Genomic DNA, 27,353 nt, shown 5'->3' with positions numbered 1-27,353 from the left:
CACATGTGGCAATACCACATTTTTATTTTCATATTTTTTTTTTTTAAATGGGAAAAGGGGCGATTCAAACTTTTACTTAGGAAGGGGTTAAATCACTAACATTTTTTTTTAAAACTATTTTTACATTTTTTTTTGCCCCCATAGAGGACTATTACTTGCAATACTTTGATTGCATACACTGTTCCCTCCCACTGCCATAAGCGTAGCATTGATCATTGTAATCTGCGCTTGATTGCTCAAGCCTGAAGCGAGAAGCGAGGTAAAGCACCTCCTGCTGTCCTCTCAGCTGTTCAGGATGCCGCGATTTCACCGCAGTAGTCCCGAACAGCTCCGCTGAGCTAACCGGCAGTGATTTATCTCGGTTTAGATGCCACGATCAACTTTGATCGTGGAGTCTAAAGGGTTAATACCGAACATCAGCCCGATCTGCGATGTCAGATATTAGCCGTGGGTCCCGGTTGCCGATAGCAACCGGGACCCTGCAGATATGAAGCGCGTTTCACATTACAGGAGCTGGCCACAGATGTAAACATACATCCATGGTCGTTAAGGGGTTAAATCCTGATGTTAAGCCCTATGTAACCAAGGAAGTTGTAAGTGACCAGGTGATTGTTGGTGACCTATGGGACCCCTCCAAATTGCTCCCTTATATAGCAGGGAGGAGTCAGCTTAGCTCAGAGTTTAGTGCATACTGAGCTACAGACAAGTGAAGATCTGAGAGTGTCTGGTGTTCCTGAGGGAGAGCAAGGCCTAACTACGCAGCCACTATCCGTGTAACCCCCTGCAGGTGAAAGTCAAAGCCTGGTTAGCCTAAATACATGGGAGAAGTCTAGTCAGCATAGTCAAGTCTGTCAAGTCTAACGTCAGTGTGGGTTGTATAATTGAGTCCAAGTCCACTACAAGTCCCAGCGAGCCAACAAGCCTCCTGAAGTGCACTGGTCATCTCTTTGTGCCTAAACTGAGCTGTAAAGACTTTAACATCTGTCTGGCTCAGTAAAGCTGCCGTTGTTTCATAACCTTGTATCGGAGTGATTATTTACCACGCGCCTGGTCGAGGAACCAGCGGCCATACCTCGGGTGGTGTAGAGGATAACCACGCCCTGGCGTCATGAACACAAAGGGTTAATACCATCTGCCCTAAGGGTTATAACATTTGCCCTTCCAACACCCTCTACCACATATATATATATAGTACAGTAACCCCCCGACCTACGATGGCCCCGACATATGATAAAATCGACATACGATGGCCTCTCAGAGGCCATCGCATGTCGATGTCAGCATCAACATACGATGCTTTTATATGTCGGGGCCATCGCATTAACTGCTATCCGACAGCGCAAAATGCTTAAGCTGCTGTCGGATAGCAGTTTAACCATCCCTTGCAGGTTCGCTTACCTATCCCCGCTGCTCCGGGTCCACTTCACGATCCTCCGGTGTCTTGCGCTTCTTCTCCAGGGTCCGGCCCTCGCTTTCCGGCGTTGTTATTACGTCACTACGCACGCCGCGCCGGCGCAGCAGCGTAATAACGTCACCTGAAAGCGAGGCCCGGACCCTGCAGAAGATGCGGAAGAAGCCGGAGGATCGCGAAGAAGACACCGGAGCAGCGGGACAGCATCGGGAGCCCCTGGGACAGCATCGGGAGCGGTGAGGACCTGGTCCGGAGCGACGGGGACAGGTGAGTACAGCTTCCTATACTTTACATTGCACGGATCCCTCAACATACGATGGATTCGACAAACGATGGGTCGTTTGGAACGAATTACCATCGTTTGTTGAGGGACCACTGTATATAGTATTTAAATTATACTTACACCATCATTAGCGAGTCGAGCAAGACGATCAGATTGAAGAGCTTTCAAAATCTTATTAAAAAGTTTATTCTGAGACGTTGTCCAGCCAGTTCTAAAAAGAAAGCATGACAAAATGAATTTCTGTACATTAGTTCAAATTTAAGGATAAATAGAAATTCTAAATTTAATTTTGAAATTTCAAGGGGTATTTGGGTGTTTAGACTAAAGCCTGCAGCAGAGACTTTACACAAAAAGAAGGCTGCAGAGGCTTTACACAAAAAGCAACAGCAATCCTATCCCCTCCACATTTACAATTATCTTTTTTGGTCACAATTCTGCTCCCTGTGTGCTCCTTCAGAAAAAGTTGACTGGGCTTCCCATGAGCAGAAAATAGTTCACATTGTGCATTGCTGACACTACAACAGTCTTCCCCTATCCATCCAATGTTTTCTCGGTTGCGAAAGCGTGAGCCTCTTCTGCACTTTATATTGTGCTCCCTCGCTGCTGAACCTCACATTATTTTCTTGCGGTTTTCTGCTGTTTCATAGACAAACCCAATTTTAAAGCGTACCCATCAGATCCAATAAAAAATTTTTTTTTAATATATCACTCAGTACCTAATCCTGACCATGTACATCAAATGTTTATGTGTCTAGCACCTTTATTAGTTTTTTTTATTACACTTTGAATTCCACTTTGAAATTTTTTTATTACACTAGTCTGAATTCCTCTCAAAGGGAGGGGGCATGGCCTCACTGTGCAGGTCTCCGCCCCCTCCCTCAGTATGTTGCCTGCTCACATCTCCCCTAGCATTAGCAAAACTACAACTTCCAGCTTGTCCTCACTGACAGTAGTGGGACACAAGCCGACAGTGGGAGGACTTTTCCTCCAGCTGTGAGCCCTGCGCTCACAGCTGTCAATCAAGGAAGTGTGTCCATGACGTAGGTGATGATGCATGGACACAGCAGGACTAGTATGTGTCCAAGCAGGCAGGGGGGTCAGTTGTTTGACTTTTTTTCAATATGAAATACTGAAAATTTTCTAATGAAAGCAATTGGAAAACCTATTGGTTATACATGCTTTACAACATATCAAAAGCTTTTGTATCTGACAGTGCCCTTTTAAGCACTCAGGGCGTACCTGGGTGGGAACCGGACTGGGATTCAGCAGGCATCCCGTGCAAATGCCTGGGGGAGTCCTGAGACCTTTTTTTTTTATCTGACAGTGCCCATTTAACTCCTAGTGTTGCAATTGAGTATGAGCTACAAGAAAGCTGAACTACAGATCGTAACTTTAGATGACAAGCTATAAACATCACATTTTGGGCCAGTAAGTGGTGAGCAATTATGTGTGAAACTACTGAAAAGATTTAATTGCTTTGTAATAAAAACAGTACTGTGTAGTAAATGCTTTCAAATGAAGTATAGTATAGCCCTTCATTACACATCTGCAGTAAATGGAAATAATTCCCTGCTTAGAAAAGTCTGCTTGACTTGAAGCAAAGTAAGCAGCTGATCATGGAAAACTGTAGTGCTTGATTAGGATTGAGGTATATTGCTAGGGATATTAAATACACTTAGTAAAAACATAAGAAAATCCCACCTGTTAACATGATCTTCCCAATCATCAGGTGGTGGAGGAGCATCAGTGTCTGTGCGCACAAAAATCACATGACGTTCACACTCACTCATAACACTTCTTGCCTTTTGGTTGTCATATAACGGCATGGGTGTTGGAGGAACAGTCTCCACATCAATGGGGACATCTGCTTCACTGTAAATGAACTCAACATTAACACAATGCACTTCAAAATGTGGTTTCTTTAATACTTGAAAAGGTGGATGACCAATCATGGCATTGAGCAGTGTTGTTTAAATATGAAAAAATGCATTAAAGAGTTATTCCAGGGAGTTTCTTTTTCTAAATAACCCTGCTCAGGCTGCTCAAAAAATATTCACCTTTCTCATTGCCAGCAGTGAGTTAAAATTATATTTTTTTTCCTTTTTCCTCAGCAGAATTATGCATAAAACTGACGCCCTTATATACCCCTTTAATACAGAGTCCACAATCAAATGTTCTTGCATTTTATGCTGAAAACAAACCATAGACGGGCAATATAAAAGGACATTTTTTAACACTTACCGTAAAATCTCTTTCTTGAAGGATCCATTGGGGGACACAGACCGTGGGTGTATGCTGCTGTCTCTAGGAGGTATGACACTATGGCAACAAAGAAGTCGGCTCCTCCCAGCAGGATATACCCGCCTCCAGGCCCTGAGCTAATCAGTTTTAGTACCAGAGCAATAGGAGAGGACCGACAGTTCAAGGAAAAAACACGAACTGTCCGAGAACCAGAAGAAAAGATATAACTGAACACACCCTTGGACAGAGAACCAAAGAGAAACTCAAAAGGGCGAGAGCTGTGTCCCCCAATGGATCCTTCGAGAAAGAGATTTTACGGTAAGTGTTAAAAAAATCTCCTTTTCTCTATTGGCTCCATTGGGGGACACAGACGGTGGGACGTACCAAAGCCATCCCTTGGGTGGGCAGATAGTCAGGCAGACAGCTGTTCCACTGCCTCCTGCAGCAGTTTACGACCCAGACTAGCATCAGCCGATGTGAAGGTATGAACCCGGTAGAACCTCGAGAAAGTGTGCAAAGACAACCAAGTAGCCGCCTTGCAATCTGCGAGGCCGAGGCTTGTTCTGGAGAGCCCAGGATGCCCCAACAGAAACAGGTAGAATGAGCCACAACCCTGAAGGGAGGAATCTTCCCCCTACAGCGATAGGCTTCCGAAATGGCAGACCGGATCCACAGAGAAGTGGTGGCCTTGGAAGCAGGTTGTCCCTTACGACGACCTTCCGTAAGGACGAAAAAGGAATCGCACTGATGAGACGAAGAAGAGATAGAGAGGCAATACCTAACAGCCCGAACCACATCCAGTTTGTGGAGTAAATGCTCCCTAGAATGAGAAGGAGTGGGACAAAAAGGACGGAAGAACAATGAAAGGTCGAAACAACCTTAGACAAAAAGGAAGGATCTGGCCGGAAGACAACCTTGTCCTGGTGAAGCACCAGAAATGGAGAACGGCAAGAGAGAGCTGCCAATTCAGACACTCTCCTAATGGAGGTGATAACAAGAAAATGCCACTTTCCAAGAAAGGAGGCGCAGGGACACCTCCCCAAGGAGTTCAAAAGGTTCGCCTTGGAGTACCCCAGAACCAGATTCAAGTCCCAAGGGGGAGGTGACCGATAAGGAGGGACAGCATGCGCCACTCCGTGAAGAAAGGTCCGGACATGAGAATTAGAAGCTAGAGGACGCTTGAAAAGAATAGAAAGGGTCGAAACCTGACCCTTAAGGGAACTGAGAGACAACCCCAGTTCCAATCCCGACTGCAAGAAAGAGAGAAGACGGGAAACCGAAAAGGTAACAGGACACAAGACCTGAGCTTCACACAAACTAAAATAAGACAGCCAGGTACGGTAGTAAATTTTTGCCGAAGAGGACTATTGAGCCCTGAGCATGGTGCGAATGACTTCCGCGGCTCTCAAAACCGCGATCTCGACCGCCACACGGTCAAAGCAGAGACGGTAATAGGGGTGGCAGAGATAGGAGGTTTGGACGATAGGGAAGGCGCAACGTTAAGTCGTTCAGGAGCCTGACCATGACGACTTACCACGCCCGCCGGGCCCAGGCTGGGCCACTAGAATGGCTGAAACGTCCCACTGAGAGTTTCCTCAGGACCCCAAAAGGAGAAGAAAGGGAGGAAACAGATAAGGTAGGGCAAAGCCCAACCACCAAATAGACAAGGTAGGGCAGGGCTCAACCAAGAGAGAGGAACGCTTCGGTTGTGGCGGGACAAGCAGAGATCCACACCTGGAGCGCCCCAGGTGTTGCAGATCACAGCAAACACCCCTGGATGTAGGGACCAGTGGCCTTGGACGACTGAGGACCGGCCCAGATCACATCCCAGGGACGGCCAGACTGAAGATAACTGAGATGGCCGGAAACCTGAGTTCCGCCCAGGAGGTAAATTCCCAAGAAGCAAGCAAAGAAAGAATTGCCCTAGGCCCCAAAATGTTGAAGGGGAAAAAGTTTCTCAGGGGGCCAAGACCTCAGGCTGGTTGGTCCCTGAAAACACCTCCCCAGCCTGACAGACAGGCAGGGATGGACAGGCAGGGACACGAAGCCACCATAGAAGGGACCAACAAGACTGACGAGAGAGAACGATCTTGCGGCCGAGTGACAATGGAGACCTGTCACACCGGAAGAAAATGCCCAGTTGAAGAGGTCGGTGATGAAACTGGGCAAATGGCTCGGCCTCCACGGCCGCTGCCAATCGACCCAGGACATCCACGCAAAAGCGAATGGAAACTGGAGCAGGGAGCCGAAGGCATCAGACTCTTGTAAAGAGTCGGCGGAGTCGAAAGCGGGCAGAGGCCGCATCGAACTGGAGCCCCAGGAGAACGGTTGGGCTTGTCCCAAATGACCATCCAACCGAAGTGAGACAAGGTCTGGAGGTTGAGACTAAGACTCTCCAGGATCTGAGCCCTGGAGCTCAGATCAGGAGGTAGTCCAAATAAGGAATCACGGAAACAACTGTTGTCCGTAAAAAAGGCTATCACAGGCGCTAGGACTTTGGTAAAGGTCCGCGGAGAAGTGGCCAGACCGAAATGGATAGCCACAATAGAAAATGACTGTCCGGAGCTGCAGAGCGGAGGTACCGCTGATGACCGGGAAACAATGAGATGTGGAGGCAGGCATCCTGATGTCCACCGAGGAACGAAAACTCCCCTTGAACCATGGACACCAGCACCGAACGGTGAGACTCCATTCGGGATGGGAAGGCAAGATGCTGGCTGAGATACTCGAGAACCAAGTCTGGGCGAACAGAAGCGCCTTTCTTAGAGACCACAGAGAGGTTGGAATAAACCTCGAAAACGTTCCCCTGAAGCTGCATGTCCAGGCATCCTGGCGGGTAAGAGGCAACCAACCACCCGAGAGAGGTCGACGGGTGGGGGGGGGGGGGACCCTTCAGGCCGAGGAAGGCCTACGGGTGCCTGATGGGGCCGCCAAACGGCCGGAACGGATAGCCGATCTCCAGGAGGAATGGGATCGGAAAGAGGAGCCCTCTTCCCATGAAGGCTCCTGGCTGGACCCTTTGTTGGTACCCTTTGTTGGTACCAAAGGTCCGCAGAACCGGAAGGAGGACTTACGACGGAAGCGGTTCTGTGGGTCTTACCAGAGGTAATAAAGAACTCTTTTTCCGACCGTCGCCTCACTTCTTGAAGGTGGCATCCGCATTCCAGGCTTAAAGCCACATGCAGGGACGGTGGCTACCAGGTAGCTTGTGGTAAAGGCAGCAGAGTGGCTGCACATGGAAGCAGAACACAGAAAAAATCCCCAGCTGCGGAGCATCGGAGAGCTAGATTAAATAAATCCTCCGGAGGGTTCTTGAAGACTACCCTGGCGGCGTTGGAAGACCATACTAAAAAGGGCCATTGACACCCAGGCAGAAGCAAAAGCAGGAAGAACCTGCTGCCTCAAGGGCAGAGATTGCCAAAGTATCCACCTTCATGTCCACTGGATCCTTGAAGGCCGCCGCATCAGCCAAAGGCCGGGTAGGCGCCTTAGAGAGGCGGGAGACCGGCGGATCCACAGTTGGAGAGGAGGTCCACCGAGCAATGAGGTCCTTGGCGAAGGAATACCGCGCTTGAACCTTCTTCGTTTCCTGAAACTTCTTGTCAGGATGACTTTAGGCAGATACCAGCAGGGCGTAAAATTCAGCGTGAGAGCTGAAAGTCTTCAGTGCCGGTCGGGCACAAAGAAAGGAGACTTCGGGAGCTACGTCCGAAGTTCCTGGGTCCTTTAGATGGAAGGTGTCTCTTATGGCCGCAGCCACTGAGTACACCACATCAGGCACATCCGTGCAGTCCTCTGAGTCGGAGGCCGAATCAGAAACCTCATCCACAAGTTCTTCAGGTGAATGGGAACGAGGTGAGGCAACCCTGGAAGAGGTCGGGCACGATGAAAGGAAACTTCTGGACCACGTCCGAAGTTCCTGGGTCCTTTAGCTGGAAGGTGTCTCTTATGGCCGCAACCAATGAGTACACCACATTAGGCACATCCGTGCGGTCCTCCGAGTCGGAGGCAGAATCAGAAACTTCTTCCACAAGTTCTCCAGGTGAATGGGAACGTGTGAGGCGGCCCTGGAAGAGAGAGAGACTGACCTGGTACGCGGGTCTGGAGAGCCAAAGCGGCGACCCTGGGAGCATTCTCTAGAGGAGCGACGTTTGCTACAGGTCGGAGCAACGGGGCGATGCCTGCGAGGGGAGCACCCGTGTCTGCCAGAAGTCTCGGTGGATGAGTCAGATGACACACCCCTATGATGCTGCGAGAGCGTCAGAATAGGAGGAGAGCGGGACCCTCCGGAGGGCCTCTCCAAGGCAGTCATCACATAACGGGAGACCTGAGCCAAGTCGGATATAGACGGGGAGAGGGAGGGAACCCAGGCTGGAGGGGCGGCCGAACCCACCGGGTCGGGAAGAACAACCGGGGTAGAGTTGCAGGGGGGTCTGGGGGAGTAGTGGAGCAGGCAGAACAAGTGGTTTACCAGAACCAGACAGTTTAGAGTTACAGTGTTAACAGAGTAAAGGAGTGGCTAACACTCCAGTTAACTGTTTAGAGGAAGGCCGTTCTGGGCCTCTCTCACCCAAGACTGTGTTCCATTTCACTGTGTTGTTGATACAGTCTGCTTATCTTACTGTTTCACATGCCTTGAGATCCCCATAGACCACAATGGGCCTATTTAAAAAATTAAACCACAACACTGTAACACACTGTCCCACCCCGGGACTCGAACCCGTGGTGGTCTGCAGGCTGTCAAAGAGGAGAAATGCCGGCCAATAGCAAGTGAGGGGCGTGTTAGGAGCAGGGGGCACCGCTGATTGGCCCCTGCCACCAATCGCACGCGCACAGCGCTGATTGGTGTACAGTTCACGCCCAGAGAAGCTTCGGCTGCCCTGGGTGGGCGGAGCTATAGCGCACCGGGCCGCCAAGCATTAACAAGAAGGCTGTAATGGCGCCCGCTCCTTGCCCCGAGTGAACATGCGAATGCATGTGCGCTCGCGGGGAACTGAGCGGACTAGATGCCGCTGGCAGCAGCCGCTGCCGAAAGTGAAAGTAAACCGGCGCTCAGAGCGCCCGCATAGAGAACGCCTCGGCTGTCAGCCACTTCAATGTAAAACACACACACAGATGTTCCACACACACACACTCATATATATATATATATATATATATGAATAAAGTGGAGAGAGTTGTGCCCCATCCAAACTGTCACTGCTCCCCCCCAGTAATAAAGGACCCCCTGTCCAGGCCAGCCCCATTGGACCCATGAGAAAAGTGGGCCAAAAACTGAGGGTCTCCAGCTGTTGCAAATCTGCACCTAAGGAGAAAGGGAAATATACTCACCTCAGTCAGAAGAACTTACCTCATGAAGTCTTCCGCCAGCTTTTATCACCTGCATCATGCCGGGCCCATGAGGGTGACCCGGACCCATGAGATACAACCCCAGGCGCTGACCGTTGGCGAGAGGGGGTGAACAGCGCATATACGCAATGTCTGTGCCCCCTTACTCGCAATGGGGAAACAGTGAGCCACAGTTCCTGAGTCCCCACCTGAAAACATGAAAGAAAATGGAATAAAAAACTAACACATTCCCTAACTAGGAAAATAATAAAACATAAGACCTGGTCTGGAGAAATCCAGACCATGTCCACCTCCTTCAGACACTAAGCTTAAAGTGATTAGCTCAGGGCCTGGAGGCGGGTATATCCTGCTGGGAGAAGCCGACTTCTTTGTTGCCATAGTGTCATACCTCCTAGAGACAGCAGCATACACCCACGGTCTGTGTCCCCCAATGGATCCGATAGAGAAAATAAGTTTAATGTCCACTATATATATATATATACATATACACATATATATATATATATATATATATATATATATATATATACACACACACACACACTTTTTTTTTTTTTTTTTGCTGGATACTTTTTAATACAGAAAGATGCCAATACATACCAGATCTTGGCATTATATTTTTTCCTCACATACATGGTGAATGTGAAAAAAAAAAAAAGAGAACAGTGTAGCCTTATTTGCCGTCTAATATGTATGGGTATCTTGAATAAGGTCAAATTGGCCATGCTCAGGCTATGATAATTTGCCCAGAAGCCACACATATAACAGAACTAATACATAAACTTTAAACTTACACTGCACTTTCTTGTTGTCTTCGTGGAGTAATAAAAAGAGTACGAGTGGGACGGGCATTACTGGCATCCGGATGGGCACTCCAAGGTTTTGCATAGCTGTGGTCAAGAAATACCAAGTCCAACTCTCGCTCATGTACCGACAATTGGAAAAGGAGTGAGGTGCCCATTCTTCTTGCAGAGGATTGTAAGTCTCGTTCACTTGTCCTATGTGTCATCTTTACTGCTCCAGAGACCCAGAGACTGGAGAAAGCACTATTCTAAATCCTGTTCAAACAAACATAATAAACAAAAAGAAATTAGTCTAACATGAGGATTTGCAATACTACTTAAATTTTTTATATGGGGAAAGCCCAGATACAACATAAAAAATCCAACCTTTTTGAGAAATCACCAAACATTGTAAAGCGTGATTGACTAAACTAAATTCCTGTTTACCATGTATCATAAATCCTACATTAAATAGATATGGATAGCAACAAAAACATGAACAATGCCATGTTACCAATACATTATAAAATGCAAAGTGTCAATGCCCACAAGTTTCGTACATGTGTCCTATATATGAGTGAAGGGCCCATGTACGAAACTCACAGGGTGTTATAAGAAAGAAGTTTTACTTCTACTAGAAAACATCTCTGATGAGTCCAATTAACACTTTGGCCACAAAGTATATTTTTGCATATACTGTAAGGAATAGCACAGTAGACTACACAGAAAAAAAAAAATCATTTTCCCATGGGTATAAAGTAGCCAACAATGCATTGTTCCGCTCGTGGTGTGGTCCCAATGGAAGTAGTAAGCACCTACATTATGTCATGTGCCAAAAGGCGCACTCCTGCTGATAAAGCATCATGAGCGACTTGCACTTTAATGAACGAAGTGAATAACAATTAGCATCGGTACATATACGGCAGCATTCTAAATGGACACATACATAAAACATAAGGAGGCCAGCAGAAGCGCATACCTATGCGTGAAACCGCCGGCAGTTGCCTCTGAGCGCCCCACGCTACCTTGTCCACTGGTCCGGAGGAGCAGCCCGAGATGGGAGCCGAATGAATAGAGCTAACACGGTGAGTGCAGGATGCCTGTTTTTCCTTTTGAATTCACTATATTGATTGCTACACATTTGCCCTAGCACCGTCGCACCTGGAATACCATGTTACCTGCCTGTTCGGTTTCATTTTCCATCTCGAGGAGCTGCGGGGATAAGGTATCGGTCCCACTTTTTACTTTTGCTTACTGAGTACATACATAAGATCACTCACTGGGCTGAAACCTTCTCCACCACCTTTTTCATATAAATGAACACACTGATCTGTCAAATGTGTATGTATGTTTCAATGAAACATGTCCTGCGGGGATGTGGAATTCCTATCGCCCGATGCCCGGGACATGCAGTTCGTTCCGGGCAGGTGAATTTTTCCGGCCCTTAGCCCAGCTTCAGGCAAGCAGGGCTGGACATGACAAGCACGGTGGCACTCAGCAGTCTGTATGGAGCGGGCTCCTGACTCCTGCCCACTCCATACTCTGCAGCCCCCGACTGATTTCAGTAGCTGGGGGCCGCAGCTAATAGCCAGCATGTGGCGATCGCCGCAGCTGGCTATTAACCCTTTAGATTGCCGCTGTCACAGCTGACAGTCGCGTCTAAAGGGACATGTGAATGCTTCCTGATGAGCTAGTGGGGTGGATCGCCCCCCAAATCCCACCCCCCACCGCAGCGCGATCGCGAGGGGGCAATCCACTATAGAGGTAGCCTGAGGGCTTACCTCTGTTCCCTGCTGTCCTGTGGCTCTGTCATTGATAGAGCCTGGCTGGACTAGGTTCTATCAATGGATCACAGAGCACACAGATCAATGGAATTCAATATAACTCTATTCATCTGTATGAGGAATCTAAAAGTCTAATAAAGTGTAAAAAAAAAAGTTTTAATAAAAGTTTAAAAGACGCACATTAACCTCTTCCGTGTTAAAAGTTCAAGTCACCCCCTTTTCCTATATAAAAACATGTAAACATAATAATAATGAACATTATGTATCCCATACGGTAAATAACGTAAATGTAAAAAAAAAAAAATAATAATAATACCAAACCACAGAATTGCAATTTTTTAAATATCCCAGAAAAAAAAAATAAGTTAAAAAGCGATCAAAAAGTCAGATCAATACCAAAATGGTACCGATACAAAAAACAGATTATGGCGCAAAAAATGAGCCCTCATACAGCCTGGTATGCGAAAAAAAAAAAATTTTTTAAAGCTACACGGGTCAAAAAATGTCAATTAAAAAAAATTCGAAAAAGTTCAGAATGTTTTTAAAATTTGTACAACATGATGGAAACTATACAAATCTGGCATTGCTGTAATGAGGCCGGCCTAAAATATCAAAACAACATGTTAGCTCAACCACAAGGTAAATGGTGTAGAAAAGAAAACCACCACATTTGCAAAATTATCTTTTACTATTTCAATTTCACTTCACCGATTATATTCGGAGAATATGTTAATGAAAAATTAAAAAGTTATTATTATAGTAGGTAGTTATGGCTATTATAGGGCGAGGAGGAAAAAACTAGTGTAAAAGCGACACTAGCGGATCGTCATGAGGGACGTTTGCTCCATTTTAGTCCAGTGGACAAGTAGTTTTTTATAAAATTTCCACACCCCTGTCCTGTCTTGACCAGTGATTGGCTGAAAATCTTTAAAGATGAAAGCACCAGGATCGGCAGACCAACGAGGAAACCAGGGCAAGGCAATTTTTATGTTTCCCTCACACCCTGACACCATATTAAGTGAGATGGATAAGAAATTGGGGGGGGAGGGGGTTGTGGACATGAAAAGGGGGCTATGTAAAATGGGGTAGGATTTACGTGGAATGGGGGGATTGGACATGAAATGGGGAGGGGTGGGGATTTCCCCATTTGTTTATTATATAGCAATTGCATACCGTAACTATAATATTTACCTCTATAATGGCAATACAATATTTTCCCCAAATAATGCAGCCCTACTATGCATACACACACCAAAAACATGCTCCACTGCAGCTTCTGGGAAGTCCATTATGCATATATCCCTCCATATAACAGCCTAAAAGGAACTATAATACAGGGTGGGCCAGTAATAATGGATACACCTTAATAAAATGGGAATGGTTGGTGATATTAACTTCCTGTTTGTGGCACATTAGTATATGTGAGGGGGGAAACTTTTCAAGATGGGTGGTGACCATGGCGGCCATTTTGAAGTCGGACATTTTGAATCCAACTTTTGTATTTTCAGTAGGAGGAGGGTCATGTGACACATCAAACTTATTGGGAATTTCAGTTATTTACAAGTTTCTGACCACTTATAAAATGTGTTCAATGTGTTGCCCATTGTGTTGGATTGTCAATGCAACCCTCTTCTCCCACTCTTCACACACTGATATCAACACCGCAGGAGAAATGCTAGCACAGGCTTCCAATATCGATAGTTTCAGGTGCTGCAGAATGGGCAAAACAAAAATTGGAACAGGACCCTCAGTTTACGCAGAAGATTTTGTTCATTGATGAGGCAAACTTTTATGTGACTGGTGAAGTTGACAAACAAAACCACCGCTATTGGTCTGACACTAACGCACATTGGACAGATCCCTCCAAGACTGTTGGAACACAAAAATTGATGGTATGGTGTGGTATATGGGGTACAAAGATAGTGGGGCCATTCTTCATCAATGGAAACCTCAAGGCCACTGGATATGCGAAATTGCTACATGATGATGTATTTCCCTCTTTATGCACTGATGCTGGCACGTTCCCTGAGTTTTTCCAGCAAGATGGTGCACCACCACATTATGGGTGTCAGGTCCGAGCATTCCTAGATTGGCCATCGTGGGCCAGTTGAATGGCCCCCAAGGTCTCCTGATCTGACCCCCTTAGACTTTTATCTTTGGGGTCATTTAAAGGCAATTGTCTATGCTGTGAAGATAAGAGATGTGTAGCACCTGAAACTACGGATACTGGAAGCCTGTGCTAGCATTTCTCCTGCGGTGTTGCTATCAGTGTGTGAAGAGTGGGAGAAGAGGGTTGCATTGACAATCCAACACAATGGGCAGCACATTGAACACATTTTATAAGTGGTCAGAAACTTGTAAATTACTCATGAAAGAATAAAGTTACGTTAAAACCAAGCACATCATTGTTTTTCTTGTGAAATTCCCAATAAGTTTGATGTGTCACATGACCTTCTTCCTATTGAAAAAACAAAAGTTGGATTCAAAATGGGCGCCATGGTCACCACCCATCTTGAAAAGTCTCCCCCCTCACATATACTAATGTGCCATAAACAGGAAGTTAATATTAGGAGTCGACCGATATAGATTTTTTAGGGCCGATACCAATAATCCGTGGACTTTTCGGACGATAACTTATACCGATATTCCGGTATAAGTTATTGGCTATTTCAACACCCAACCCCCCCCCACCCCCCCTCCGGCCCCACAGAAGCCACTGCAGATCAATGATTTAAAGCGGGCGCTTTAAATCAATGAACTGCAGCGGCTTTTTCGGGGCCAGAGACCGCCGCCACACACTTCTCTCCCCCTGCCGCTGCCCTATTGCCTCCCCCATCCCCAGTTTTATAATTACAGTGGTCCCTCAACATACGATGGTAATTTGTTCCAAACGACCCATCGTTTGTCGAATCCATCGTATGTTGAGGGATCCGTGCAATGTAAAGTATAGGAAGCTGTACTCACCTGTCCCCGTCGCTCCGGACCAAGTCCTCACCGCTCCCGATGCTGTCCCGCTGCTCCAGTGTCTTCTTCGCGATCCTCCAGCTTCTTCCGCATCTTCTGCAGGGTCCGGGCCTCGCTTTCTGGTGACGTTATTATGCTGCTGCGCCGGCGCGGCGTGCGTAGTGACGTAATAACGACGCCGGAAAGCAAGGCCCGGACCCTGGAGAAGATGCGCAAGACACCGGAGGATCGCGAAGTGGACCCGGAGCAGCGGGGATAGGTAAGCGAACCTGCCAGGGATGCTTAAACTGCTATCCGACAGCAGCTTAAGCATTTTGCGCTGTCGGATAGCAGTTAATGCGATGGCCCCGACATATAAAAGCATCGTATGTCGATGCTGACATCGACATGCGATGGCCTCTGAGAGGCCATCGTATGTCGATTTTATCATATGTCGGGGCCATCGTAGATCGGGGGGTTACTGTACCTGTTCCCGGAGTCCGCGCTACTTCTGGCTTCAGCGGTGTCCTGAGCTTTCACTATGCGTACTGAGGGAGGCAATGGGGCAGCGGCTGGGGTGCGGTGAGGTGGGAGGGCGTTGCGGGGCGCATTATCGGCAAGGTATATGCCGATACCGATAATGCCCAAAATCGTGAATATCGGCCAAACCGATAATTGGTCGATCCCTAGTTAATATCACCAACCATTCCCATTTTATTAAGGTGTATACATATAAATGGCCCACCCTGTATACTGATATAGACTACTGAAGAGCACATATCGGGTACTTTTAATCAACACAATTAGTAAAATATTCTGGTGTAATGAACAGTGTGCAAATTCAACAGCACCTTTATTAAACTCCCTGCCACACCAACAACATTTTATAAAAGCGGTCATAAAAAAAGGTCATGGCTCAGACTGATGATCTAGCAGTTAGCAACTATCCAGTATTACCCCAATTATAACAGTAAATACTAAGAAAAGAATGGGAAGAAGGCACCCTATTATCCTGCAATAATAGCAGAACTCTGGCAAGATCCCACCATGCAGGTTCTTTAGCAGCATGAATAATAAAAAAAATAAAAAAAACTCCATATCCAATAGGTGTAATTACATATAAATTCAGCAGATTTTACCCTTTCAAATATACTCAGTAATACAGAGTGTGATGCAAATTGTAATTTCCCAAAACATTATTTTTGTTGCATATCTGCCTCACATTAAGTGACTTTTGTCTCCTCTGCCCTGTTGCTTCTCCTACTTTATAGCATCCGAATTGCTTAAAAGCAACTCTATATTTCATAATAACAACAAACTCAAAGAGAAGGAATGATAACATACAGTGCACAAATCAATGGGACAAAACGAAATACCATGTACAGCTACTACCAAAGTACACAGCTGTGTCTGGCACTCCCATAGACAATAAACTGAGAATATGTTATCCACCGCTCCTTTGATGAGACCATGGGGGTTGGGCCCCCCGCGATCATACACTTTTCCCCTATCCACAGAATACTTTTAGGGCTGGAATACCCCTTTAATGTAGGAAGATGTGTTGCCAAGAAATTAAAAATATTAACCCCTTACGGACAATCTTCGTTTTTGCACTTTCGTTTTTTCCTCATCTTCTAAAAATCAAAATGTGTTCAATTTTGCACCTACAGACCCATATAAGGGCTTTTTTTTGCATCGCCAATTGTACTTTGTAATGACATTACTTATTTCATAATCTGTGGCGAAACAAAAAAAATAAAAATATTTGTGGGGTTAAAGGAAAAAAAAATGTTGCTCATTTTTAGGGCTTTTGCTTCCACACAGTACACTTTTCGGTAAAAATTACATATTATCTTTATTCTGTAGGTCCATACGGTTACAGCGATACCCAATTTATGTAGGTTTTATTTATTTTACTACTTTAGAAAAATTATAACTACATGCACCAAAATTAGTATGTCTAAAATTGTCATCTTCTGACCCCTGTAACTTTTTCATTTTTCAGCATATGGAGCTATATGAGGGCTTATTTTTGACGCCGTGGTCTGTAGTTTTTATCGGTACCATTTTTGTTTTGATGGGACTTTTTGATTGCTTTTTTTTTATTAAAGGGGTACTCCGGTGGTTAATTTTTTTGACTATATGGCATCTTCTTTGTAAGTTTAGTTTTTTTACAATATACATGTTATATGTTTTGGCAGCATGTGTGTGTTTACCGTATATACTCGAGTATAAGCCGACCCGAGTATAAGCCGAGACCCCTAATTTCAACCCAAAATAACAGGAAAAAAAATAAAATAAAATAAATAAATAAATATTGACTCGAGTATAAGTCTAGGGTGGGAAATACATCATCCCCCCCTGTCATCATCCAGACCCGTCATTAACATCCTCATCATCATCACCGCCTGTCATCATCCAGACCCTCATCATCATCACCTGTCATCATCCCCTTGTCATCATCCCACCCCCCCCCCCTTCATTATCCCCTTGTCATAATCCCAACCCCCCTTCATCATCCCCTTGTAATCATCCCACACCCCCCCTTCATCATCCCCTTGTCATCATCCCCCCCCCCCTTCATCATCCTCTTGTCATCATCCGCCCTCAGTGGTCTTCAACCTGCGGACCTCCAGAGGTTTCAAAACTACAACTCCCAGCAAGCCCGGGCAGCCACTGCGGCCTTCGACATCATCCAGCCCCCTCTCACCCCCTTTAGTTCTGTACAGTACTCGCCTCCGCTCGGCGCTGGTCCGGTGCTGCAGGGCTGTCAGGAGAGGAGGTCGTCCGGTAAGATAGTGGTTCCGGGCTGCTATCTTCACTGGGGGCGCCTCTTCTCCGCGCTTCGGGCCCGGAATAGAGGCGTTGCCTGGACGATGACGCAGAAGTACGTTGGCAATGAACGCACCTCTGCGTCGTTGTCAAGGCAACGTGACTATTCTGAGGCCGGGCCCGAAGCGCTTAGAAGAGGCCTCCCCGGTGAAGATAGCAGCCCGGAACCACTATCCCACCGGACGACCTCCTCTCCGGACAGTCCTGCAGCATCGGACCAGCGCCGAGCGGAGGCGAGTACTGTACAGAACTAAAGGGGGTGAGAGGGGGCTGGATGATGTCGAAGGCCGCAGTGGTCTTCAACCTGCGGACCTCCAGAGGTTTCAAAACTACAACTCCCAGCAAGCCTGGACAGCCGATGGCTGCCCGGGCTTGCTGGGAGTTGTAGTTTTGAAACCTCTGGAGGTCCGCAGGTTGAAGACCACTGCGGGTGGAGAGTTCACTCGAGTATAAGCCGAGGGGGGTGTTTTCAGCACGAAAAAATCGTGCTGAAAAACTCGGCTTATACTCGAGTATATACGGTACTTACCTGTTTGCTGGGCAGGAAGTTCTGTAGTTCAGAGGATTTTCTTTTACTCTCGTCCACCATGTTCTGAATCTCTTGTGGACAAGACGTCAGAGCTTTTTTTTCTCTTTGTCTGCATGACAGGAATAAGCCACGCCCCCTCATCTCCCCCCTCCCGGAGTTCTGCATGAGAAGCCATAGTACACAGCTCCTTAGCTCCCCTCCCCCCCCCCCCCCCCCCCCCGCTCTGCTCCTGAGGACGCAGGTCTGCACAGGAGAACGGAACACAGAAGATAAATGTGTTATCTGAAGGGACGGATTACAAGGTGCTCGGGCCCGGGATGTACAGACTGCAGGGGAAGAAATCTCATACTGGATCTCTATATGTAAAGGGGGAGGGGGCCTCCTGAATGACACATGCTGGGAGTTGTAGGTTGTTGTCCCTGTTATGTGTGTGTATGCTATTGTTTCCAAAGCAGTGTGCCTCCAGCTGTTGCAAAACTACAACTCCTAGCATGCCCAAAGGCTGTCAGGGCATGCTGGGAGTTGTAGTTTTGCAACACCTGGAGGCACCCTGGTTGGGAAACACTGGTTTATGCCCTATAGAGGTGTGGTGAACTACAACCCCCAGGAGACTACAGAGGCAGCATGCTGGTGTTATACCACAGACTGAAGACTCCTGATTGACACATGCTGGGAGTTGTAGTCCCTTTTGTGTGTGTATGACAGTGTATCCCAACCAGGACTGATTATATTAGTGTGCTGTGTAGAAGGGGGCCGACCAGGGAAAATAGTAGGATGGGTAAAGGGCGGAACAAACAAACAAACAAAAAAAAAAGAAGCCGTCCAAAACCAGCAAGGCATGTGGCATGCTGGGATTTGTAGTTTTCAGCACAGCAAGAAACAGGAAATGGAAGCAAAGATAGGAAAACAAAGTGGGGGATAAAAAGACAACAAAGAACGGAAATAGAGTAGGCTAAACAACAAGAATAGAAGTGAAACTAAACATATAGGGTAAGTCAAAAACGGAAAAACATGTTGACTACCGGAGTACCACTTTAATATTTTAACCCATTAAGGACATAGGGCGTATCCATATGCCCCTGTTTCCAAGTCCTTAAGGACCGAGGGCGTATGGATACGCCCTGAGCATTTCCGGCCCCCGCCGCTAGCCGGAGGGGAGCCGGGGCCGGATGCCTGCTGAATTCGTTCAGTAGGCATTCTGGCATATCGCCCAGGGGGGTCATTATGTCCCCCCATGTCGGCGATTGCCGCAGATCGCTGGACAATTCAGTCCAGCGATCTGCGGCGGATTCCGGGTCAATCGGGTCTCCAGTGACCCGATGACCCGGAATTACTGGCTGATCGGGGCCGTCAGAGATGGCCCCGAACAGCCAGAGCCAGCAGGGGTGAGGTGGCACTGGTGCCACCTCACGATCGCCCTGATTCGTTGGCCGGATTCCCGGCCGACCAATCAGGGCGCCTGCTGCGGGTGTCACTCCCGCAACCCACTCCGCCCCTCTTCCGGAGGACGTGAGCGGGTGCGGGCAGAAGACCCCGGGTGCTGGGGACCCCGATCCCCGGCGTCCCTGTTGGGATCGGGGCCCCAGGAGCGACGGCGGCGGCGAGGGACTGACCTGTGCGGTGGCATCGTGGAGCAGCAGCAGGAGGTGAGTGACAGCCTCCTGCTGTTGCTTAGCAACAGCTCCCAGCATGCAAAAAGGGCATGCTGGGAGCTGTAGTTATGCAACAGCAGGAGGCAGACCACCACAACTCCCAGCATGCCCTTATGCTCTAGGGATCCCGGTTCCTGCTACCCTCTCAGACACGTTTACCCCCCTCTCTTACACCTACTGAGGACAGACTTGGCCAGATAGGAGCGCAGGGATTTTTCATGGATAGGGTGGATCAATATACTGAAGATGAATATCCTACCTCATCTCCTGTATTTATTCTCCACAATCCCAGCTGTCCTCCCCTGGTCCTTTTTCAGGGAACTCTCTGCGCTCCTTTCTGGCTTTGTTTGGGCCAATAGACTCCCGAGACTGGCATGCAGGATCCTGGTCAGACGTAGATTGGATGGAGGCCTGGGCATGCCCGATTGCCTCTTTTATCACATTTCTGCGGTTCTGGCCAGGACCCTGGACTGTTACTCACCCTCCCCTGCCAAACTATGGATAGGTCTTGAACGTGATGCCTCTGAATTAGACCCCAAAACACTTATGTGGCTGGCTACCTGATGGTAAGCTCACCACACGGTCTCTCACTGCTTTGCCACCGGTCCTAGTGAGTATGGCTCATGTCCGTAGTGTTTTCCTGGCCTCCACAACTCTTTTCACTCCCGATGGCCCACTTACCCCTATATTTGGCAACTCGTCCTTTCCACCTCCCTCTTTCTTGGGCTTTCTGAATCAGAGTCCCCCACTTTCTCCAGTCTCCTTGCATCAACATCTTTGAGATCACTTCACGACATCTTGGGAGGGGCTCCAGCTTCCTTCCTAAATGTCTTTCAATATTCTCAACTTAGTCACTTTTATATACAGGCCAGGGACACACTTAAATTACCCCACCCCCTTTCCACCTTCGAGAAATTGTGTATTTCAGATTCTCGGACGTTCTGTCCAAATTAGCTCCATCTATGCCCTTCTTGATACGCTTCGGACTGATCCACTACCTTTTCGGATCGGTTGGGAGAAGGAATTAGCCACAGCATTCGATGATGTGGAGTGGGAGAAAGCATTCCGACTTTGCCATAAGTTGTCGATTTCCTGCAGGGCACAGGAAACTAATTACAAAATTCTAACGAGATGGTACCGGGTAACAAACCCTTTTATCCAAATTTTACCCAGGTGTTTCTGATGCCTGTTGGAGATGTGGTGAGCCAGGAGGGTCAATGTCCCATATATGGTTATTATGCCCGAAACTGACCGATATTATGACCGAAACTTTTTGGTCCCAAGTACTGGATGTAATTCACCAATTGACGTCTATCGGTTTACCTGTGTCCCCAGGCCCCCTTCTTCTCTCCATGCTCCTACCCTCTTTGCCAAAGTGGTCCGCCCAACTAGTTAGCTTTATGCTTCTGGCGGCTCATACGGTCATCCCCAGATTGTGGAAATCTTCCTCTGCTCCCACATTCACTTCTTGGCTCCAGGAACTCTCCTATCTACATAGGATGGAGGAGTTGCTGGCAGACTCCAGAGGGCAAGTGGAGAGACACTCTCATATGGGGACCGTGGATATCTCTCCACTTGAACTCTCAAGAAACGTCTACTGACTGATGCCTTGAGCGTGTGCCTTTACACATGATGTCAGTCTGTCCGATGTTGGGGTTCTCGCCAGTGCACCGTGCTCCGACTTATTTGCCATATTACCTGTTTATTTCTTTTGGGCGCATGTGCGCCACATATTTTGGCCCCTTGGTCACTTGCACATTTACTACTTTGTATGTTTAAAATCTTTAATAAACTTTACTTTAGAAAAAATAAATAAAACATGCCAAAATAAAAACGATATGTGGGTATGGCGTTTTATATGTAGCCAGAAAGATAAAAAATGGTTAAAGGGGCCATGTAATTGTAAAAATTATATATTTTTTTTAATTAATTTTGTGAAACTTTTTATTAATAATGTATTTTAATCATGTGTTTTATAAAGTGTGTGATTTTAACTACTGTTCTTCATTCTGTATATTTCCAACATTATTTAGGTACTACTACTACTACTCCGGCACCATCCAGCCGATCACAACTCTCAGCTGCAAATATGAATCTGTGATGAGAACTTCACATCACAGCGGAGTACAGTGTCGGGCAGGGAAGCGGAGAGATGTGGCGTGCCGGCCGCTTCTCCAGATTATAAATGACGATTGCAACGGGTGTCAGGAGTGACACCTGCTTCGATCTGTCTCCTAGTGCAGGTACTACAGCTCCCAGTATGGATCAGTCTGTTCCATACCTAAATAATGTCGGAAATATACAGAATAAAGTGGAACAGTAGTTAAAATCACACACACTTTATAAAACACATTATTAAAATACCTTATTAATAAAAAGTTTCACAAAATTAATTTAAAAAAAATAAATTGGCCCTTATTTTCTAAGAGTGGAGTGTAGGTTTCCTTGTGGGTTTTAATTCCCTACATTTTCCACTTTCCCTACAATTATTTTTTTTTATACATGCTCTGATCTGTAGTTTTCCTCAGGAAACCTTTTCTGTGGAAACCTTAGTAAATATGTTGTTTTTTGTGAAAAAGTCGGAAACACGCCCCTTTTCTGTGACCACGGGTTTTCTTAGCAAAATGGAGAGTTAGTCGGGGTTTTTTCAGCACGCAAAATTTTCATATCCCCACCCCCTTTCATCTTTCTCCACATTCATGTGAACGCACATTTCGGAGCACGCTGTGCCACGCTGCCCGGCCAGCGTTGGTCCGAACGCAATCAACGTCGGGGGGGGGGGGGGGGGGGGGGAAGTAATCCTGAGCCATATAGGGTGACACCTAGTGGCCAGATATACAAATGTAAAAAACACATGTAAAACATGATTTTTTTTTTAAATAAAATATATTACAAACATTTTTCTTTTTACATAATGTATTTAATAAAAAAAAAAATAATTTGATGAGAGTACCCCACACAACAGCTGCACCTTTAGGCCTTGCTCACACGGCAGAATTTCTAAGTGGAATCCAGCTAAAAAATTCTGCTCTGAGATTCTGTTGCAGCAGTCTCATTGTTTTCAATAGGATTATACTGCACACCATGCACATGGCGAAAACATGTCGATTCCTGCCTCCACAAAAAGAATTGACATCTCAATGACATGCCTTTGGCTGTCTGGGAATGCTGGGAGTTGTAGTTTTGCAACAACTGGAGGCATCCTGCTTGGGAAACACTGTCCTTAGTCCTATTAAGGCTATGTTGACATGGCAGAAAAAATACGGAACATCCACCCTGGAAAACATGGCTGAAAGTTCCGCAAACACACAAGGACTGCTTATAAATGCACCATCTACATAGACTGTAATGCATTTCCAAAGCAGTCCTAGCACCAGCTCATTCTGCCAGCAACCGCTATTTTCAAAATGTCAAGTCCTGTTTTCCTGAGCGGATATTCCACATATTTTCTATGTGAACGTAGCCTTAGTAAGACTTAGGCCAGTGTGCCCCCAGTTGTTGCAAAACTACAGCTCTCAGCATGCCTGGACAGCCAAAGGCATTATTACTTAGCCTTAAAGGAAAACGGTCATCCCGTTCACCCAGACTAACCAACACATTGGGTTATAGTGCGGGTGAACAGGAGACCAGTGTGGGGTCTCTGACTAATATATATACCTTCTGTCTGGCGCCCGGTCCCTGTGAAGATCAGATTCTATCTGAGCTGAAGGCAGGCCCATCGCCTGGATTTGAATATTCATGATCACGTGAGTGCTTGTGCCTACTGACCGCTCACGTGACCAGCGCCCATGAATATTCAAATCCAGCAAGCGGTCCTGCCACTAGCGTGTAATTCATCACAGATTGGAGCTGATCTTCAGAGGGACTGGGCACTGGACTGAAGGTATGTACAGTAAAATCTCCCTTAGCGGACACCTTCCAATTGCGGACACTTTTTTATTCCCCGTGAGTATCCGTTAATGGGACATTCTACTGAATATTAGTCAGACCCCCGCATTGGTCTCCTGTTCACCCGCACTATAACCCAAAGTACATCCCCAGCAGCCCACAGGAAGGGGGCGTGTTGACCACCACACAAAGGCTGACACGCCCCCTCAATACAACTCTATAGCAGAGCCGGAGCGCTGCCTTCGGCAATCTCCGGCTCTGCCATAGTGCTGTATTGAGGGGGCGTGTTGTCCACTGCTTCGCGCAGTGGTTGACACATGCTATCGGGAGAGCCGGGGCCCGTATGAGAGATCTCAGGGTGTCCCAGCAGTCGGGCCCCCCACTATCTGAAACTGATCCCCTATCGTTAGGATAGGGGATCATTTTTTAAGGACTGGAACTTTTAACTCCTTAAGGACTTAGGACGTACCAGTATGTCCTGAGCCCGCTCCCGATGTTAAAAATGGGGTCACGCCGTTACCACACATAACACCGGGTTGGTCCCACCTGCTAATAAAAGCCGGGATCCTGGGCTAACAGCGCGCAGCACCGATCGTTGTGCCGCGCGCTGTTAACCCTTCAGACGTGGCGATCAAAGTTGACTGCCGTGTCTGAAAAAAAAAGTAAATGCTTCCCGGCAGCTCAGTCGGGCTGATCGGGACATCGCGATAAAATCGCAATGTTCCGATCAGCTGGGACGCAGGCGGAGGTCTCCTTACCTGTGTCCGCGGCGTCCGATCGGGGTTTGATTGCTCCAAGCCTGAGCTACAGGCTTGAGCAATCGAGCCCCTATCTCGCTGATCCGTGTAGAGCTATGGCTCTGCAGGGATCAGCATAGGAGATCAGAGTGTGCAGTGCTATAGCTCGCTATGGGAGCTATAACACTGCAAAAAAAAGTGAAAAAAAAAAAAAGTTAAAAAAGGTCATATAACCCCTTCCCTAATAAAAGTTCAAATCACCCCCCTTTTCCCATTAAAAAAAAAAACACCATGTAAAGAAAAATATAAACATATGTGGTATCGCCACGTGTGTAAATGTCCGAATTATAAAAATATATAATTAAACCGCACCGTCAATGGTGTACGCGCAAAAAAATTCCAAAGTCCAAAATAAGGTATTTTTGGTTGCTTTTTATATCATGAAAAAATGAATAAAAAGTGATCAAAAAGTCCGATCAATATAAAAATTCTACCGCTAAAAACGTCAGATCACAGCGCAAAAAATGAGCCCTAATACCGCCCCATACGCAGAAAAATAAAAAAGTTATAGGGGTCAGAAGATGACAATTTTAAACGTATAAATTTCCGTGCATGTAGTTATAATTTTTTCCAGAAGTCCGACAAAATCAAACCTATATAAGTAGGGTATCATTTTAATCGTATGGACCTACAGAATAAATATAAGGTGTCATTTTTACTGAAAAATGTACTGTGTAGAAACGGAAGCCCCCAAAAGTTACAAAATGGCGTTTTTTTCTTCAATTTCGCCGCACAATGATTTTCTTTTTCCGTTTCGCTGTAGATTTTTGGGTAAAATGACTGATGTCACTGCAAAGAAGAATTGGTGGCGCAAAAAAATAAGCCATCATATGGATATTTAGGTGCAAAATTGAAAGGGTTATGATTTTTGAAAGGTGAGGAGGAAAAAACCGAAAACCCCTCAGTCCTTAAGGGGTTAATAGAACTTAGGCCAGTGCAAAACTACAACTCCCAGCATGCCCGGACAGCCAAAGGCTGTCCGGGCATGTTGAGAGTTGTAGTTTTGCAACAGCTGGAGGCACACTGGTTGGAAAACCGTGATTTAGGCTACCATCACACTGCTGTGTGCAGTCTGCGCCGAGCCAACCACCATTCTTGGCATCTATGAAGAACCCCTTTTTGCATCCATTGTGTGACAAGGTCCCTGTGATAAACGCAGATGTGAATGGAGCCTTATAGAGAGGCATCACAATAAAACCTTCCCTATAGTGTAATCTTTGGGTAAGCAGGGGTTACAATCCAGCTCTTTGTAGTGACATCTAGGCAGTGGCTCCTGCTTTACCAGACACCGACCATTACGAGGAGTAACCCAACACTGGACTGAGCGGTCCTCACATTACTGCTGCAACCGCACTGGATAGTCTTCATACATTTCTATGGGCTGCAACCGCACAATATGGCTATGACTAGACACAAACCGCCATATAAAGTCCAGCGTATCAACACACCGGTCAGACAATCTACATCAGCTCACACAACCGCGCCGCTAACGTCATCGCCCGTATCAATACGCGGCTCACCTTCCCGGATTATTTATTCCCGCACGTCATGTTCACGTTGGCACCGCCTACTCCTCCCAGTGGCGCTTTCTCGGTCTCCCGGTGGCTCAGGCCCCGCTACGTCGCACGAGCGTACGGACGTCCACTGGAGCAGGAACGTGCGTGTGACGTCACGCTAGGGGAGGCGGAGAGAAGGCGGGAAATGTTAGGGGCGGGGCTTCTCTTAGTGAGCTTTTTCAGCGCGTCTTCATTGGATTCGGAACAGAATTCCACACATTACAGCCATTAGAGTTGTGACTAAAATTATAGTGTGGTGGAACCGTCCAGGTTGGGAGATAAGCCCACGTATGTGCGATAGTCAAAACTGATTACTGGCAAATGTTTTTTTTATGGTTGCCCTCATTGGGGAGATTTATCAAAACCTGTTAACCAGTTGCCCATAGCTACCAATCAGATCGCTTCTTTCATCTTTAACCCCTTAAGGACTGGGGGGGTTTCCGTTTTTGCATTTTCGTTTTTTCCTCCTTTCTTTAAAAAATCATAACTCTTTCAATTTTGCACCTAAAAATCCATATGATGGCTTATTTTTTGCGCCACCAATTCTACTTTGTAATGACGTTAGTCATTTTACCCAAAAATCTACGGCAAAAAAATCATTGTGAGATAAAATAAAAAAAATAAAAAATGCCATTTTGTAAATTTTGGGGGTTTCCGTTTCTACACAGTACATTTTTCAGAAAAAATGACACCTTATATTTATTCTGTAGGTCCATACGATTAAAATGATACCCTACCTATATAGGTTTGATTTTGTCGGACTTTTGGAAAAAATCACAACTACATGCAGGAAAATTAATACGTTTAAAATCGTCATTTTCTGACCCCTATAACTTTTTTATTTTTTCGCGTATGGGGCGGTATGAGGGCTCATTTTTTGCACCATGGTCTGAAGTTTTTAGTGGTACCATTTTCGCATTGATAGGAGTTATTGATTTTTTCATGATATAAAAAGTGACCAAAAATGCACTATTTTGGACTTTGGAATTTTTTTGCGCTTACGCCATTGACCGTGCGGTTTAGTTAACAATATATTTTTTAATTCGGACATTTTCCCACGCAGCGATACCACATATGTTTATTTTTATTTACACAGTTTTTCACTTTTTTTTGCAGTGTTATAGCTCCCATAGGGACCTATAACACTGCACACACTGATCTTTTACACTGATCAGTGGTTTCTCATAAGAAACCACTGATCGATGATTCTGCCGCTTGACTGCTCATGCCTGGATCTCAGGCACTGAGCCTTCATTCGGCGATCGGACACAAGGAGGCAAGGTAGGAGACCCTCCTCGTGTCCTAC

At 46.5% G+C, this 27,353-nt stretch overlaps 1 protein-coding gene across 5 annotated transcripts in view; it reads right to left on the bottom strand.

The window, feature by feature from the left end:
- Nucleotides 1-26,141, bottom strand: part of KANSL3 (KAT8 regulatory NSL complex subunit 3) — an 83,359-nt gene extending 57,218 nt beyond the window's left edge. For 2 of the 5 annotated variants that reach the window (XM_056571349.1, XM_056571353.1), the window contains exons 1-4: nt 26,012-26,141; nt 10,079-10,342; nt 3,396-3,566; nt 1,815-1,905 (exon numbers count right to left, since the gene is read on the bottom strand). In XM_056571349.1, the coding sequence (XP_056427324.1) occupies nt 1,815-1,905; nt 3,396-3,566; nt 10,079-10,293 (477 nt within the window). In that variant the 5' untranslated portion in view covers nt 10,294-10,342; nt 26,012-26,141. Of the gene's footprint in view, nt 1-1,814; nt 1,906-3,395; nt 3,567-10,078; nt 10,343-25,826; nt 25,989-26,011 lie in introns of those variants that run through there. The other 3 variants (XM_056571352.1, XM_056571351.1, XM_056571350.1) reach the window with 3 other exon arrangements.
- Nucleotides 26,142-27,353: the final 1,212 nt, after the last annotated feature.

This window comes from Hyla sarda, chromosome 4 (assembly GCF_029499605.1).
Source record: "Hyla sarda isolate aHylSar1 chromosome 4, aHylSar1.hap1, whole genome shotgun sequence".
Taxonomy (NCBI): domain Eukaryota; kingdom Metazoa; phylum Chordata; class Amphibia; order Anura; family Hylidae; genus Hyla; species Hyla sarda.
The sequence above is the reverse complement of the archived record's forward strand: the minus strand, read 5'-3'. Positions and strand labels throughout refer to the sequence as shown.